Consider the following 19374-nt stretch of genomic DNA (forward strand, 5'->3'; position numbering starts at 1 on the left):
TTGTTTTCAATTTGAAGAAAAAAGAGAATTTTTTTTAACAGAATATATTGCATAAAGCAATTATCATACATTTAGTTTATTCTGGATGAATTTCTCAAATGCTGGAGAGTATTAATGAGTTACCACAATAACCTAATCTAGGAAGTTTATAATCATTTGGTGTATTTTGGTTAGATCCAGATAAATGTGGGTGGGAATTCACTTCTCTGCTAGTCTCCACCAAGGGGAGAAGAACAAGAAGCACCTTTCAACTCAGCCTTCTTCTTAGAAATGTTTTAGTACCCTTTATAAATGATTAGCTCATCTAATATATGTTAGCTAGAATTGTATAGTTAATATGATTAATTAATTTACATTACTTTTCCCTGTGCAGAAACCTGTTCTTTTCATATTTTTATGAAAAGGTTGTATTTCTAATTTCTAGTAGATATGAGACTTTCCATACCTTTGCATCAATGCTTTCCATACTTCTCCCACACAGGGAGTTATAAAGTATCCTGACCTGTTACCTCATAGGCTGATTCCATGCTGGTAAAATCAGTAGATGTTTGCCAAAGACCTGGTTCACATGTAATGGTTAAACAATCCACAGTTCACTGTAGCTGCACTGGTGCTACTGCTCTGCTTTCCATATGCTTGTTGCTTCCACTTGACATCCAGCTTTATAAACGATCCTGGAACACCTTGTATAATCTCAGCACTTCAACAACCCAGTTGGGTTAAACCATAGTTTTATATCAACAAAGCATGGGTTAAAACTATGGGTAGCTTAACCCTAAAAAGCTGAGTGCCAGGTTCACATGTTATAGCAACTAAAGGATGGGGCATTCTGGAATTGGTTTGCAAAGTGGAAGCAGGTAAGTATGCAGGAGTCAGTTTACTCTTGCATGCTCTCAACTGAGTTGGTCACATGGATCAAGTCAGACTGTTCTTTGTAAGACTAGGTTAGATGCTTAAACCTTTTGCACTATTGGCATGTTTTGAAGGCTGGTTAAAGCACATGGTTGAAAACGTCTTGTCTGCAAACACTTCAGTGTTAATGGATTCCTCTAGTAATAGCTGGTTCAGTATAGGAGGTTGAAGCCTAAGGTTGGTCTAGAAAGGTATACAGAAGGGTGTCTACACAGGGATTTTGAATGAAGTGACTAAAAATTGGAACAAAAGGATTTGGCCTGAATATGGCCTAGAATATCCCTTAAAACCATAGGTTTCAGCATTTCAAGTTTTTGTAATTTTTTTCATGTGAATTGAATGATCGCAGACTAGAAGGCTGGGCTACTAAATTATTATGTTAATTCCTTAGAAAAGACATGGTCTAACTTTGGAAGAGTGTTTTCAGCCTGATACTCTGCCATTCTGTGAGAGAGTATGGAAAGTATATTTGTGTGTTTCCTGTAATTCTTATGGTTGACCTCAAACAAAAGCATAAATAAACACACATGCATATATAGTGCTCACTGTTAAAGTTTTCTTTTGTAGAAAAGGCACTGGTGTCTAGAAGCTAGTTGCAAGCTTCTTGTTTTTCTGTTGGAGTTGTCTTGGTTAGTTATATTGCTTCTTGGTCCTCAGTTAAAGAGGGAAAAAGTTTTTTTTGTTCCTTTCTGTCATAAACTATTAACTAGAATTTAACAAAAAAGGAAATGTAAAAGTCCTTCAGTATTCTAGACTTCCCTAGTTCTAGTGTACTTTAACTATAGAATATTTAAGACTTTTTACTAACAGAGCTGCTTCATTGTAGGAGGACTGACCAACGGTAGTGGTCGCTATATCTCTGCAGCACCTGGAGCAGAAGCAAAGTATCGCAGTGCAGCAAGTACTTCCAGTCTTTTTAGCTCCAGCAGCCAGCTGTTTCCTCCCTCACGTCTCCGTTATAATAAGTCTGACATTATGCCTTCTGGACGTAGTAGGTTGCTGGAGGATTTCAGAAACAATCGCTTTCCAAACCTTCAACTAAGAGACTTGGTTGGACACATAGTTGAGTTTTCACGTGATCAGCATGGCTCTAGGTAAACATTTGTAATAGTGCTGAATAGACAGATCTTTTACAATAACACGTGTTTCCTTTAATTGAATCTTTGAAAGAAACATATTGAATTGTCATTTTATTGCTTAACCTAGAAATTACTGAAGGATCCTTCTTAATGTGTCTCTTCAGACAACATTCCACACCCAGATTTTTCAGAGAGAGATTAGATATGGGCATTTAGCTTTCACATGCCCTCTTGTAAAGAAAGCTAATATGAGATGAACAGGCTTTGTCAGCAGTGAGCCACTTAGATCTGAAGTTAATAAGATGATGCTAGTGTAATTCTGATTAATATCGGAAATCTTAATTTACAATATGACTACACTAGGGCTATTACAAAGTATTGTGCATGTGTAATTATCTATTATCAGTATTGCTATAGTGTCTTTCAGAGCAGAATGCCCTCCAAGAGAAGTTCATATGTAAAATTAAATCATAATTTTACAATTAAAATTTGGGTAGTTTTGCATTACAAAACTAAAGCAGCAATCTAAAATGGTATCCAGTTTATGCCAACCAATCCAGTGTAGCTTGCAATTTATTGCTTAACTAAAATGTAATAAAAATCCTTTAGCTTTTATTTGAGTGGCTTGCTAAGATATTACAGTGCTTGGGATTGTTAATTTACAGTAGCATGTATGTTTCTGTTGCTTGCAGGTTTATACAGCAGAAACTAGAAAGAGCTACTCCAGCTGAGCGCCAAATGGTATTTAGTGAGATTCTGCAAGCAGCCTATCAGCTGATGACAGATGTGTTTGGAAACTATGTAATACAGAAGTTCTTTGAGGTGAGTCTGTAAAGTTCAGTATTAAAGTTTCAACCAACTGAATTTGTCCAAATAGAGGAAGATCTAGACTCACTTATTTCCTCCATATGTTTGTTACATTGAAGTTTGCAACATCTTTTTCTTTTCAATTTCTTACCAATTACAGTGATAAAAGTTGAATTTCACATAGTGGCAAGAGATAATTGATGACGTCTTACCTAAATTGTTGGAACAACATTTCTAATAAAGCATAACAGTTGCACTCTATTTGTGGTACGTTCCTGCCAAACTGCCAAACTGAGCTGTCCCTTGATTTCTGTGGTTGTTGAGCTCATGCCTAATTCTCTTCCATTAAAATCAATGGGGCTTAAATGTGCTCAACTTTGGGTGTTTTTTATTTTATACAGATCTGTTTCAAAGGCTTGGGGTGAGTAACAGTGCCAAGATCATTACATTATTTATGGGTTGTAGTTCAGTAGTACAGCACATGCTCTCATTCATAAGGTCTCAGGTTTGATCTTTTGCATCCCAGGATGGATTTGGGAAAGGCTCCTGCCTGAAACTCTAGAAAGCTGCTTTCAGTGAGAATAGACAGTATCAAGCTAAGCAGACCAGTGATCTGGCTTGATATAAAGCAGTTTCTTAGGTATCTAGGAAATTAAATGAAAACCTTCATGCAGTTTTAATTATTCCTTTTCATCATTTATCCATCAGAGCTTAATACACAAGGGGAAAAAATTTCTGAAAGTTAAAGTATTGGGTGTAAGCCACCCATCTGGAATTAATAAGGCACAATATATGGAAGTTATTCCGATTTCTGTAAACATAGTGTATTGACAGGGATCCACAGCACTGTTGATACTGATGTATTCCCTTCCAGATTAATTTCACTATATGGAGAATGCCCAGTATATGTAGAAATAACTTTTTTATTTTCCCAATATTTTAAGATTTGATTGTTTTAATGGGGGTTTTATTGCTGTTTGGAAATTTTATTAGGATGCTGTGTTTTCTTTTATATTGTCTTATTGTTAAACCGTCCCAAGATCATGGTAAGGGATGGTCTAGAAAAGTTTTAAACAAATAAATAAATATCTTTCCTGCATATAAAAATAAATATTCCTGCATGAAGATTATGTCATGGACACTGTAGAGCCTACCAGATGTGCATTTGTATTCATTCATCTATTTTATTATATTTCTGATGTAATAGAGTACACAGTACTGATATAAGACAGTATATAAACCAAAACATAATTTTAAGAACTTTTAACATTCGAAATTTTACACAGCTAAAAACAGTGACAGTGATATACCAGAACCTGATAACACAGCTGTTATTAAAGTCAATTAAATGCCTGGGAATGGTGGGCCCTTTTAACCTGGCGTTGAAAACTTGAGTATGTGGCTGACAGGTGGGCCTTGGTGGGGGAGAGCATTCCACATTTAGGGCTTTCCTCAGGATGACCCTTGCCTTGTTTAGAAAGCTTTCAGGAAGCACTCAGAGGAAGACCACAGAGTAGGAGTGTAGGTTAATACTGGGAGAGGTGTGCTATTAGGTATTGTGGTCCTAAGCCATGTACAAGGGGGTCAGAATTGAAGCTGTATGTCCACACCTTCTGGCCACGTCTCTCAATTTAGCAGATGTATTGCAGTGCTCTAACTTGGAGTTTATCAGAACATAGACTGAAGTCAAGTTGTCCCTGTCTTGACAAGAGTGTAGCTGGGTCACCAAGAGAAGGTGGTATTAAAAGGCCCTCTTTGCTCCTGAAGCCAGCATTGTACAGTTGCTTCGGTTGTTTGTCAAGCTGTTATGTGTACGTGACCTTTGTTAAACTGGCATAATAAAAGTTAAGTCAAAGTTAATATGCTCAAAATTAATTGGTAATTTTACATAAATGTATAAATATACATACATTATATTAATTCATATCAGGGAATCAGGACCAGTTTTAATACTTTAACAAATTGTCAGTGAACTTTAAAACAATAGTCAGCTGGTGGCTTCCTGTGACAAAATATCTATCAGTGAAATGGGGAGAGGATTCTGCCTCCCTCCACATAACCCCAAATCAGCTCTAGAGGGGTGGGGGATCCACAAAGTGCTGATTTAGGGTTGAGTAGTGAAGAGGAAGGGAAGGCAAAATTTCACTGAATTGTACAACACTAGATGTTGTCCTACTGATGATAATGATGAATCTGAGAGATCTCCTGTGTCATGAACCAAGTTCTTTAGGGGGTATGCCACCTTCTCTAGGACAAGTTGAACACTGCTGAACTGGACAGACAAACCATCTACAACAAATAGCTCCATCTTCCCTGGATTAGGTCTCAGTATATTGGCCCTCATCCAGTCAATTACTCTGCTCAAGCGCTGGTTCAGAATATTAAGTGCCTCATCTGTATTAGATAAAAAGGAGAGGTAGAGTTGGGTGACATCTGCATATTGGTGACACTTCAGCCCACATTGCCAGATAAACTCCCCCAGTAGTTTCATGTCAGATGTCAGATGCATGTTGGAGTCATATATAAATACGACTTTTATATTGTCTTGTTAAACTGACCCGAGACCACGGTAAGGTATGGTCTAGGAAAGTTAAATATATAATAAATATTACAAATAAATCAAATTTTGGAACATATGGGGCATAAAACAGGGTGTTGGACTGTTGTGAAGCAGCACAACAATCCCGTAGAAGCACCTTCAGGAATTGACCACCTAAATAAGGGTGGAGCCACTGTCATGCAGTGCCCTCATTTCCCAACTCAGGCAGCCTACACAGAAAGATGGCATGATTGATAGTATCAGTAGCCACTAAGAAGTCCCAGAGAACCAGTGGAATCATACACTCCTCATTCCCCTTCAGACAGGTTATTCCATAGAGATGACCAGAGCAATTTCCTTTCCCTTCTAAAACTGGATTGAAATGGGTCTAGCTTATCTCTTCTTCCAGGAAAGACGGGAGCAGCAAAGCAGAGCCGCGGGGGAGGTGGCCGAGATTCCGCCTGTCTTTCCTGCAGGAGCGCGCCTCTGATCACGCATGCCTTCCCTGCACGAACGGAACTGCGATCAAGGCCATCTCCCCACTCGGGGGTGGGGGGAGATTGCTGCAATCTTAGTCGCCACCCAAAGCGGTGTTTGTGACCCAAGTCAAAAATTTTCAGAAATTTTTGTTTGTGATCCGATTTGTTCGTGAAACAAGGCGTTCGTAGGCCGAGGTACCACTGTATTAGCAACTATGCACTGGAACCATGGACACTGTGTTGTCTGCAGGGATCTCAAGTGGCACTCACAAAAGCTCTGTATGTCTCTAAAAACCTGTTTTAAGTAAAACTTGGCAATATGTTACAGCAGTTTTTTCTCTCTCTCTCTCGCCTCTAACCTTGTTCACTCTCCCCATTCTTCTCCTTTGGCTTGCTGTTTCCCCCCTCCCTTCAGCCTCTTGTCTTGCTTTCTCCCTGTCTCTCTCTGTAGCTTCCCAGGTCTCCAAGAGTCATGGAATCAGAGTTGGAAGCAATTCTTGGGTTATTGGACTTGGAGTCTGTAAAAACATGCCAACTCCAACTCCTAATAAATTTAAATTGTAATATAAATAATATGTTAATTTCCTATTTCACAGATAATAATTTGATTAACCTGTTTTTTTCAGGTTATATTTTCAGGGTACATTTTAATTTCATATAATAGTGAAAGCAGTTCCCCATGAAAAAATTCACAGTGGCAAAAAATATCAAAGTTGACTTTTTTTTAACACTTTACAATAACCACGGATGGGAAATATTATTTGACTTGTGTCAATGTGTTATAGAAGATTATGATTGTGAAAAGGCGTGTGTTGCAAAAATTAGTTTTTGTGGTTCTAATAAATGTGCATCCACTAGAGCATCAAATTTAAAAAGATACTTGCAGCATTACATGTATATATGACTCTTTTAAATTGTATGTAAAAATGTCCGGTATCTTACTATGTTACAAAACTAATACAAGCTGAAAGAGAGTGATAACCTATACACTGTCGGTAATTGCCTGTGGAATCAGCTTTTATTCCTCTTGGGAGCGTTCCGATGGGACATTGGGAGAGCGCCTAGTCTGGGGAATGAGCATATCTGCCTCAATCTTCTACTTTGAGTAGAAGGAAGGGCTGATTTTCTAGGCTGCACTGTTTGGTGAGAGAATACCTTGTCTTGAAGCTTGAGGGCAATATAATTGAACAGGCAGTTGGGGAAAGAATAGTGTTTTTTCAGGCATAAAAACATCAAAACCAATTTTTCCTACATGAAAATCTGTATTTAGTATTCTTTTGTTGAAATATCCACTAAAATTATATGTTGAGGTTATGAAATGTAGTCATGGAAAAGAAGCCCTTTAATGTTCTTTAAAACATGGCTCTCATATCTTTCTTCAGAATAATATGTAGTGAACATTGCCTTCACTTTTCTTGTAGTTTGGAAGCATTGATCAGAAATTAGCCCTTGCCACCCGCATTCGTGGACATGTTCTCCCATTAGCTCTACAGATGTATGGTTGTCGTGTCATTCAAAAAGCGCTAGAGTCTATCTCACCTGACCAGCAGGTAATTGTAAGTTAGAACAATGTTTTTTGCATTCTATCTAAAACTTTACAACATTTTCTATTGTTTTGTTGTGAGACATGTTTTTAATAAAATATGCTAATTCTGTATAGGAAGCAGTATTAATAGTAAAGTAAATCATAATTCAGAAATGCACATTTGTGGCAAGAGCATAATTTAGGAACATAGGCAGTTTGGTAATCTCAAATTATTTCTTTGTAGAATGAAATGGTGAAGGAGCTGGATGGTCATGTCCTGAAGTGTGTGAAGGATCAAAATGGAAACCACGTGGTACAGAAGTGTATCGAATGTGTCCAGCCACAGTCACTCCAGTTTATTATTGATGCTTTCAAAGGACAGGTAATTAATTTTTCATTCTTTTTTTTACAGAATGTTTGTTGTTTTCTATAAGTGTACATATGTTTATATGTTACATTTTTTGGCAGACTTCCACAAATAAGACTTTGGTAGTACAGCTTTTTGTTTCCAGGAAAACTTACCTCATGCCTGTGTTGTGATCCTTCAGTGCCCTGTGAAAATCTTTGTATTATGATCAACTTTGTAGTTTTTTTGGGTTTTTTTGCTTTAAAACAAAAGTATTAGTGCTTCTTAGGTCTTTTGCTGCTGTTGTCTGCTGCTGCTGCTGTTTTATTTTACTATATTATGTGGCTGATTTAACTTGTTTTAGATTTGCATATGTTTGTGATATTTATATACTTCATGGTTTTAACTTATATTTTGTGAACCACCTAGAGAGGTTCAGCTGTTGGACTGTATATAAATGCAGTGTATTATACTGGACTTCATGGTTTAGCAATTTATTGCATGCATATGTTCGTGTGTGCGCATACAGTTATACATAGATATTTAGCCACAAAGTCTTCAGCAGTTGTATGAGACCCTAAGGATGACTCAGTGCCTGTGGTTTATGAGTAGGAGGCTCTTCCCTTCCTTGGAGGTTTTTCAGGTGGCAACACAGTTTTTATTACAACATGCACTCCTGAATTTCCCCAGAAGGAACAGTGTCTTGCTATGATTAAAGGAACAAAGCAGGTTGAGAGAAATAGAAAATGGAATGTGTAGGGAGCAGCTTTAATGTCCTGGGGGATTTTAAGTACACAAGGTCACCAGAAGCAGTTACGGTTGTCCCCAGTACTGCTTCGCAGGATTTTTGTTGTGATCATTCTTATTCACTGTAATATGATTTTTAGAAGCTACTTGGGGGTTGGGTTTTTAGAAAAGATAAATCATGAATGGGAAAAGATGGTTCAAAGGCTCAGTAATCACAGGCTGTCATGCATAGCCCTCTGCTCAGAGTGCATGGCCCATCTCAGCTGCCCTCCATTGGGTCCTATGTGGACTGTGTGATGCCAGCGGCACAGCTATGTCTAGTGATAGTGTGGCCGTGACCACTGGCATCATTGCCCCAGCCCTTTTGTGTTACATCCCTCCCTTCCATTACTAACCCCTTGCCACCTGTGGCTTCTTAACTCTGATCTCCACATTAATTGATGTGCCTTAGCAGACTGATGCTGAACTGAGGAGGCAAAGTCCCTTGTCTGTTATATATTGCCAATATTACCTTGCATCTGCTACTAGGGAGGTGGGAGGGCCTATCCACACCTCCTGGCATATAAATTGACACTTTTTTGCAATAGATGATCCATTCATCCCAATGTTTAGTTTATGTCTCTACTGCTCCTGAAACATGAGTTACAGGTAAATAACTTGATTTGGTGAAGAGCAGTTTTGTTATAAAATACATTCAAGAACAGAAAGCAAAAGTCACTCACTTTCCCCCACCCTGATATAATATGAAACCATCCCATAATTTGCTGCTAATAGGTTAAGATGAAAATTTTTCCTTTTGAAGACTTGGAGCATCAAGGAATTTTGTTCTGAGCACAACAGGTTTATTGAAGCATATATTAATAATTGTAACCCTGTTATTTCAAGGTGTTTGTGCTTTCCACTCATCCTTATGGGTGTAGAGTAATTCAGCGTATACTGGAACATTGCACTGCTGAACAGACTTTGCCCATCTTGGAAGAACTCCATCAACACACCGAACAGCTTGTGCAGGTTGGTGTGCACTGAAATAATGAGGAGAACAGAAACTAAAATAGCAAAATGATAGTTGTAATTATCAATAATTAACAAGGATTTATGTATTGGCGCATATTCTAAGGATCATGTCTACCTTTTCATTCATTAGATTTTGCTCTGTTCAGTGTTCATTTAGAAAGGTGTGTGACGATCATGAAAACATAGGGGGCTAGTCTTTTCTGCTTGATGCTGTCAATGTTCCCCCAGTTCTTCCAAGACAATGCACAATTGGTTTGATGTGAAGGAGACCTGCTTTGTCATGGTTAGCCTTTGAACACACAGATGGGAACCATGGTTCTCCCATCCCATGGACTGAAGACTATGCCCATCAAACCCTAACCCTCTTCGGGCTCAAGCTGATTGCACACTGGCTTGAGGAGTACTGCTGGCACACATGCATCAAGGGGACAGAGCTAGCTCCATTCATTCTGGTAGTTCCTAAAATGAATTCCTGAGGAGGGACTTCCTGACTATCATATTCCATCCTGGGCAATATCATTTTGGGCACGTAGCTTAAATGTGCGGATATGTAATAAATGTTTGTATCTTCAGCTTAAGAATTTGGGTATTTTCAAAAGTTATAAACAGTATGAATCTTGTTAAAACAAGCATATTCTTCTTAGGACCAGTATGGAAACTATGTTATCCAGCATGTGTTGGAACATGGCCGTCCTGAAGACAAGAGTAAAATTGTTACTGAAATCAGAGGAAAAGTTCTAACTCTAAGTCAGCATAAATTTGCAAGGTATAGTTAAGAACAATCTCTTAATTGCACTTACTTGTTTTCAGTGTTGGGGGTTGAATTTCTGTTGTTTGCTTTAAGTTTTCCAAGTCAAAATGGAGGTTACATCCAGAGTTGCACTCATGCAAATGAACCTGCTACCCTCTTTTTATTTGCATGTCCAGTGCTCCTGTGGGCTCTCAGACTTTCTGCAGTAGTTTAGGAGGGGTGGGATCAGGGGAAGAGGAAGTCACTTACTGAAGGTTCTCAGTGGCAATGGAACATGTGTTTCCAGGGAACAAGCTTTGGTGTTACAGTCAGAAATGGATTAACTCAAGAGACTTTATATGGCACCACAGATGCGTTTCTCTTTGACATAAATTAATTGTGATAAAATGTAAAAGTCATCCTGGTTTCTGGCACTACAGATCCCGGTAGTTTGGCTTCAAACTTTATTTCAAATAAATATTTCTATCAGGTGATCTACAATATGCTACCAAAATTTGGATAATATATGGCTCTTACTGTCAAAAGACCAACTTGACTGTCTTAGTACTTTACATTTACAAAATTAATCTGCAGATACCATGAGAATATCTACAGTTGAAAAGAAAACATGTATGTTAGGATTTTGAGGGAAATGCTGAGTCTGAAACTGCTGAGGTTCAGAAATTAGGCAGATACTGACAGCTGAAAAAACACACCACACTTCTAAGCAATGCTCTGATAAAGAGTCTGGATCTTTCTCAGTAAATTGAAGTTAAAATAAAACTAGACATGACTACTGCAAAAATAAAAGCCAAGGAAACAATTTTGAGAGTGCCCTCCTGTGTTTGTGTGTTTTGGTGGGATGCATGTGCTTCTATGTGCAATGTGCCAACATGTGCTCTCTCCGCCTCCCCCTCCTTCTCCTGTTCTTCTTTCCTCGCCATAGAAGTGAATGGAACAATGTTTCTGCTTATTTGAATGGATCAAGGGCCATGTTGAAAAATGGCTGGAGTGGAGAAGAAACGCTTTCCAACCAAGAACCTAGTTGCTCCAAGGGTTCTTGGAGAGGGAGGACTTTTTTCACTTTGGGTGCAGTGGAGCTTTCTTCTCTGCATTTAAAACAATGGAGGAATCACTCCATTTCACTTGAAAACAGAGAGGAGAAAGCCCTACCTGCGAGATCTTGGGCAGAGAGGGTAGAAGCTCAAGTCTCTGCAGGGCTCATTTGGATACTTGGTGTGTGCAGATGCAAGAATATCACTTGGGAAGTAATTCTCAGGGCCAGCTGCCCTAATTCTGTGCAAAAAAGAAAAGTATCTTAAGGAATCTGATAAATAATGTTGATTTTAAAAACCTGACTTACAATATTATATCCTACACAATTAGATAATAGCCATGGTTATGTGTAATACGACTGTTAGTTTCTTGGAGAAAAAAACAACCCTGCTTCAAGTTATTTTTTGTGATGTGGAACAGACTGCAACAAATTTTCTTTCCTAGTAACCAAGATGATACTGGGATGGTTTGGGTAAGAGATAGTGCATTCCAGTGTTTCTGATGTCAATTTTTTGATGCAAGAAGAATCCTGTTTCACACAGGGGGCAAATTTGGGAGTTTCAGGGTTAATATTTGCCCTGTCTGAAACCCTTGGGCCGCCAAGACCCTTGAGAAATTAAAAATAAATGTGAAAAACCAAAATTTTAAAAATGGTCACTAGTGTAGTAGCTACAGAGTACCAAAAGGGTAAAAGTTAGCTTGTGTGCTAGCTAATTTGACCCTTTTGATACTCTGTAGATGATCCCAACAGTCCTTTTCAATTCCAGTAGGTGTTTTAGACTTTGGGAAGTATCTTCCTGAATTTCAAGGGGTGGCTGAATGTGGCCACACTGAGTAAAAGGTCCTCACATGACCCATGGGCTATATATTGTACATTCATTACAATATCACATTGGTTTGCCTAGGGAGGCAGGGACAAGAATTGAGGCTACCATAATTGAGTCAGCTTACAGTAGCCTTAGAAATGTGAAGGCTTTGGGAGTGGGGCTGGAAGAATTTGGGAGAAAATGTTTTCATTCCCCTCAGGAACATTTCTGGGTTTTTTTTCCTTTAAAAAAAATAAAAAGCTACGAATTAGGACATCTTTTGTTTTAAAACTATGAATAAAATATTTAAGATCATGTGTTTATATGTTGTTACCCAACCTATAATAAGGACTTTATAGAAAGACTAAGAAGTGACATTTCTGGAAATTCAGTTATTTATTGCCTTGCTACCACAAACAGCAGTACTTATGAAGTAATGAAACCTTGGAGAATTTTTTAAATCCTTTTTTTAAATTATTTTAAGATATACTATAAGAGAGCCAGTGTTGCATATAGATTAGAGTGTTGGACTGGGACTCAGGAGCTCTGGGTTCTGTTACCTGTGCAACTCACTGGGTGACTTTGGACCAGTTATGCCTCTCAGACTTAGCGGCTTCATAGTGGGTGGTGTTTTAAAGATAAAATGGAGAAGAGGAGAACCTTCTAAACTGCTTTGGGTTTTTACAAGAAGGAAGAAAGGATGTAGATGCAATCTGATGACAATAATAATAGTTATTTCTTCAATTCCTTATTAAGTAGCCATGCTGTCACTTGGAGACACCAAGTTAGGAAAGATAACAAAGTGACTTGAAATCTGTAAAGAGGATTGGAAATACTATCTTTCATCCTTTCCCAAAATTTCAGTTCCCCTCCCCCCCCCCAAAAAAAAACCTGGAGAAAAAGGTTTTTTTCCATGGCTTCAAAATTTCCAGAAAGTTTACTTCTCTAGTTAATCATATAGTTTAAATTGTGCCTGTATATTGATTTCAGGTGTGTCAACTTAAAATAGAAAATTTTCTGAATTGATGAATTTAACGATCTTTTTCAGCAACGTGGTAGAAAAATGTGTAACTCATGCATCTCGTGCTGAAAGAGCATTGCTTATAGATGAGGTTTGTTGCCAGAATGATGGTCCTCATAGTGCCTTATACACCATGATGAAGGACCAGTATGCAAACTATGTTGTTCAGAAGATGATTGACATGGCGGAGCCTGCTCAGCGTAAGATTATAATGCATAAGGTAATTGTAGCCATCTGTTTCAGCATTAGAAAATCTTTTTCTTTAAATGAACACCTTTAATTTTCCATCTTTGACAACCCTTGACTGACTCTTGATGCTGGTCTCTAATACTCATTCCTCTCTATAACACTGTTTTGTCTTCTTAATTTCTGAGTATTTGTAAATAGTATACTGTAAGTAGCTTTAAAGTTAACAGTATTGTCATTACTTTACTATTACATTTATACTGCATCTGCAAGAAGTTTAAGGTGATATACATGCTTCTTTTTCTCCCCACTCATCTTATCTTAAACAACTCTGAGTTGTTTTAGGCTCATAGATAATGAGCATGTTTCATATTATGTTAATCCACGTTGGTAATAAATGCCATGATGGGATGCTTGTTGGGCAAACAATTTATGATGTTCCTATGTTTGCCATGGGTGGTTTACCTCCTCCTCAACCGTTTGGGCCTCCTGACTTGTCCCCACCACAGTCATGCCACTTTTTCACTCACTGGCTTTTTTGTTCCTTTACGTGGTGCAAAGTCCAATTTGACAGCCAGTTTTCACAGTCTCTGTTTGGACAGCCACTGATTCTTGCCAGGCAGCTTTGAACATGATTCCTGATGTCCATACTGGCATTTGTCACTCAGGTTTGGACAACAGGGCAACCCATCTTGGATATAACAAGCCACCCTGTGAAAATTGGTGCAGATTTGCACAATGAAACTCATTGTGGTAACAACCCATGGGGGTTATTTGTTTTGCAAGCTCTAGTCAGTTACTCACTGAGCTTGCATGGCTAAATGGAGATTCAATTTTAATCCAACCCATTTCTAATCGCTCTCTTAACTGCTGCTTGGGGGTGTCAGAGAAATTTCCATTGGATTCAAGATTTGTGTTTCCTCAGCAGACCAGCTTTCTGTAGTCACATGTACTTGTGGACCAGTTTTTCTACTTTCAAGAAAATGCAGATGCTTTAAGGGATTCATGATTTTTTCATTTTGGGGAGTTCTGTGCAAATCCGCATTAACAAATGAGCATTAGCGCACATGTGAATTCTCCAACAAAAAATCCAGTATCATCAGTGATTGGACAACAAAACAAAAAACGCCTGATAATCTGTGGCATGGAGATGGAATAGATTTAACTAAATACATGCACCCCTCCCATTACTCCACGCTGGTTCAGATTTGGTTTCAGCACAGTTTTTCAAAATTTATCTCTATACGCTTTTCTGCTTTTCATATTAATATGAATATAATTTATATAAATTTCAATACTTTACTTATTTTTGTATTTTTTTTAATTGCTATTGAAAACTGCCATTTCTAGTTGGGTGATAACAGAAATTGCATGCATGGGTAGTGGAGGAATGGATGGATGGAACAATATGTAATGTAAAGTCAGTGCGCACACTCACTTAGGAAGGAGCCATTATATAATTTGGATACTGCGGTTTTTTTCCAAAACTTGGAAATTGTACAACACTTCACATGGTACCCCCATAAAATACATGTTGACTTGGGTCTGTTGGTGCTGCTGTTAAATCAGAAGGCACTTATGCTTATGAAAGGAGAGGTCCCCCATTTTATCAATCCCCTTGACTTTTTGGAGTGCCTTGCCCCAGGTTCCCTGTCATGGAGACTGGGCAGCCTCCTGTGCTGCGAGGGTAGCTCTTCTGCACAGCAGCTGCAGTGGAGGGGCAGGTACTTTTGGAATTGTTCCTCTTAATACTAGATGTAGTCAAACTTTTTCAGTATTTGGCTGCAGAGAAGTACAATACTTTTAAAATGGTATCGCCTACATAATTCAATAATAATGCAAATGTTTGTATATATGACTTCTTAGCATATCCTCTCATAGCTTCAAAGCATTAACTGAAAATCTGCACAACACATCTACACCACAAGCGATAGAAATCCTCCTTACCAGAAATTGGGTGTGTGTTTACTCTTATTTATTTATTAGATTTATATCCCATTTTTTCTTATGAACTCAAAGCAGTTTACATCATTCTTCTCCTGCTGCTCTCAGTCTTAACCCTACGTCAGCCACCCTGTGACTGACCCAAAGTTACTCAGCTGGCTCCATGACCAAGTGGAAACCAGAACCCAAGTCACCTGAGTCCCAGTCCTGCACTCTTAACCACTACACCACAGTGGCTGTCAGTTAACTTTAACTATGGACAAATAGACTTGTCACTCTCATCTGACCTGGTAAATAGTAACCCACAAATAAAAAGTTCTCAAAAGGTCATTCATTCTCCGATGGCTTTCACGGTTATTCTGCTCCTTTATTAGTTGCACCTGAAATCGGAGTTCCTGACTACAGAACTAAGTCTTGTGCTCTCCCCCTATCATTGCTTCTATAGAATGCATATCATTTTAGTCCAAAGAGATGCTGTCCCTGTCCTCTTTCACTGCTTTGTATGCAGTAATGTGGCATTTTCTTTTTGGACTCTCCATATATACCAGAGAAGCTTGTTCTCTCATTGTCTTTGCACCCTGTGGAGGAAGGGGCTATATGAAACAGACGTGCCTTGACAGTAATTGAGATAATATCCTACCTATGGATAATGGGGAAATAGTTAAGTAGCCTTATTAACATTTTTGACTATCGAACAATGTCATTTTTTTTCTTGAACTTGGCCCTGAGTTTGCATCACCTTGCATCTTCCTTGTTCTTCAGAAGCTCAGGTTTCTGACATATTTGTCAGCACTGACAAATATTGAAGATAAAATAAGAAAAGATAAATATTCAGCAGAAGCCTTTCAGTTTGTTTCTTCCTATCCTGCCCAAAATTAGTCTGTTTTGATGATAGAAATGTCTTGACTTTCTGAATCTTCTTGTTGCAGATCCGGCCCCATATTACAACGCTGCGCAAATACACCTATGGCAAACATATCCTTGCCAAACTGGAAAAGTATTACCTGAAGAACAGTGCTGACCTGGGGCCAGTTGGAGGGCCACCGAACGGAATGCTTTAAAGACACACGCAAACATATAGCAGTCTCAAAGAGGAATTTTATTGTGAATTATCAAAACACATGACTTAACTAAAAATGTTGTGATTTTTTTAAAAAATATATTTATTGACCATCCATTTGTAAAAATTTTATTCATGTGTATATTTTGGGGGAATGAATTGCAACATATTGCCATTTCTTATCAGGGACCTATCAGATTGCAGGGCTCATAAAGCACAGAAAGCCTGTAAATGATGTAACTATCAGAATAGCTCTCACATTTTGTAAATTTTTATCTTGTAAAGTCACTGAATAAAATAGTTTTTAAAGGGAAAAAGTACAGTATTCTTTTAATATACTGGCTTACAATCTGGTAGGTCTGTTCATCACCATAGCACAACATGTTTATATAATTGTATATAGAATTAGTTTTCATTTTTCCCCTTTGTGCAGAACCTTTTTTATAACAGTTGAAAATAGAGCAATTACATAATTATTATTTAACATGTTACAGAAAGTTAAGTTCTGTATTTTGGTGGTTCACAATTTTTATAATCCAAATAGCAGTCTGGGCACTACAAATACTGGTCAAGGAATGATTAAATATGAACAATTAAGTAGTTTCAATCATTCACTTTGGAAACTTTTGAGTATAGTGCCCTTTTCTCCAACAGTGTATGAAAGCCATGTATATACTTAAATATTTAATTGGTGTGCAAGGTAGGAGAATAGAAAGGTGGTTCTTCAATCCAGCAATGTACTGTCTGGGAAAAGAGTAAACCTGCATTAAATAAATAGACAGACAGACAGCGTAAGATGTGCGTGTTTTGCTTTAAATATACAGTTGTAAGACAGGATTTGAAAATGTTGAGGAGATGCTTTGTGTTCTCACAGTAAATGAAACAGTAGGCAGGCACTGGAGGAGGACAGGGCCTACTTAAGCCTGATAGCTCAACATCTAAAGCATGATTAAATATTCAGATAGCATTTTGCTTCCTTATAAATATAAGCATTGTATAAGTATAGTTAATAGATGTAAGTTTACCATTTGTAAACAAATTTCTCGTTTTCAATGTTTTACAAGCCTTGCTAATTGAGTAGTGATGCTTATCTTGGTTGTACAGATGTACATTTGTAAACCTTCATGCTGTAAATGTAATTTGTTTTACCCCTTTTGGGATGAAAATTTGCATTTTAGTGTATATTCATATCCCTGCCCCTTTCGGCCCTGACATAGTGTTGTATAATGTAAATTTATTTCAACAAATCAAGACTGATTTTTTAAAAATTCTATCTTTATATGGTTTCAGAGATATGAACCAGCTTTCTTTTATCTATTATTATAAACTTTTTGTTTATAACATAGCTATTCTGTTAATATGGACATTTGAGAAACCTAATCAGTTTAAACATTAATGAGAATAAAGACAAATTAATGGACTAAATTACTGATCACATAAACCAGTGCTTCTTCCATCTTAAATGTGGCACGATTTGTTTTTGTACAGAAAAGTACTGTATTTTTGAACAGCTTATTTCATCCTAAAACAAATATGTATGATACTGTCAATTTTTCTCTGAATATGACACTGTAACAGTAAGATAAAGGTGTACATTTACAAGCGGCCTTATGTACATTTCCCAGTTTACTTTTTAAGGCAGAATTGTGACCATATGTGTATAATTAAAATCCTTTCTAATCCTTTGCCTATGAAAATATTTTGGAAAGAAGCTTACTTTGTATATTCGGTTTCTGAAAGATAAAGTGCTTTGTATTTTGTTCAAGTCAGTATTTTGTGTAAACACTTCTTCATTTTGATGGCATAACATAGCCGTTCTGTCTCAAACCCCTTGGCAGTCGTGAAACCTATAAATCACACGAAAGCTTTCTTGGGGGAAGTTTCAGGAGAAGGTAGGAGAGCAACTCATCTCATTTACACAGTACTGCTACTCTTCTTTTTATCAAAGCATACAGAAATTTGCTTGCAGAAGAAATTAGTATGTTACAACGTTGACCATTTAACAGAATAACAGACATATTTAAACTTTTAATTTAAATACCGATCTTAGCTGGAATTTGTAGTAGCTTCTTTTTCCTTTATGCATCTTTTGATATACCAAATTAATAACCATTCTTAAAGCACAGTTTTCATTAGAAATAGCAAACTTAAAATCTGCAGTGGGATTTTCTTCAGAACTCTGCCTTAACTTCTTGTCCAATAGATGTGGTTGTTTGCAAATCACAATTTAATTTGAAGGAGAGTAACAGCCATATATTTTCTGCATTATATCAATGGTACATGCTTCCACACTTAAAACATCTTTCAAACTGTAATTTCATATTCTTTGGTACATTGCAAGTCTACTTCATAACCTGTTGGCTGGACTGCATGGGATTGTTTTACTCTATGCATTCTTCTGTTAACTGACCAACATTTTTCACATTCAGTTTCATCAAATATACTTGAACAGTAGAGATGTAGAAACATTCTAGGTTTAGCTAAGTACCACTATCCTCCCCATCTCCTCCTGCACTGTTTTCTCTGTAGATTTGGTTATGGAACCTTTTGCCTAGTCTGTTTAAGTTTGTTCTGCCTCTAGGCCGCTCTTAGTTCATATTGAATAATGTAATGTTCACTTGTAATATGCTGTAAAGAAAACAACAAAATGAAAATGTGTGAATACCTTTATGGAATATGCTTGGTCTTATGTTTTGATTCCTGAGAAAAAAGCAGTGTTCCATTTGATTGCAGTGCTATTTCACATTCTTTGGCAACCTTAGCTACACCTTCCCAAATGCTTCATTGATAGCTTTCCATATTTTATTTTTTGTGTATTATCAGTTGAGCAACTTGTGATTGCTTCTAGAGTTTCCCAGTAATTTGAAGGATCAGTCCCAAGTATTTTGACCATTATGGTATTAAACTCAAATGACATAACTGAACTGAATGAACCTGTGTGGAACTTTTCAGTAAATTTTTCCCTCCATGTATTGCATAGGAGATTCTATTTGTCTAGGTTAAAACAGGTTAGGAAAAATAGAATACGATACCCTAACACTGGGTGGATGGGTACATGCACACTATCTGGTTGTTGAATAATTCACACTAGACAATTTGCTATGGTATCAAAAATTCAGAATG

The 19374-nt window shown here is 37.5% G+C and overlaps 1 protein-coding gene across 12 annotated transcripts in view; it reads left to right on the top strand.

The window, feature by feature from the left end:
* Positions 1-18926, top strand: part of PUM2 (pumilio RNA binding family member 2) — a 69952-nt gene extending 51026 nt beyond the window's left edge. For 7 of the 12 annotated variants that reach the window (XM_044445214.1, XM_044445215.1, XM_044445210.1 and 4 more), the window contains 8 exons: positions 1739-2006; positions 2684-2813; positions 7238-7372; positions 7586-7723; positions 9320-9445; positions 10093-10214; positions 13089-13281; positions 16121-18926. In XM_044445214.1, coding sequence (XP_044301149.1) covers positions 1739-2006; positions 2684-2813; positions 7238-7372; positions 7586-7723; positions 9320-9445; positions 10093-10214; positions 13089-13281; positions 16121-16252 — 1244 coding nt within the window. In that variant the 3' untranslated portion in view covers positions 16253-18926. The remainder of the gene's footprint in view (positions 1-1738; positions 2007-2683; positions 2814-7237; positions 7373-7585; positions 7724-9319; positions 9446-10092; positions 10215-13088; positions 13282-16120) is intronic. The other 5 variants (XM_044445205.1, XM_044445212.1, XM_044445206.1 and 2 more) reach the window with 1 other exon arrangement.
* Positions 18927-19374: the final 448 nt, after the last annotated feature.

Source organism: Varanus komodoensis, unplaced genomic scaffold (assembly GCF_004798865.1).
Source record: "Varanus komodoensis strain SLA01 unplaced genomic scaffold, ASM479886v1 scaffold47, whole genome shotgun sequence".
Classification (NCBI taxonomy): Eukaryota; Metazoa; Chordata; class Lepidosauria; order Squamata; family Varanidae; genus Varanus; species Varanus komodoensis.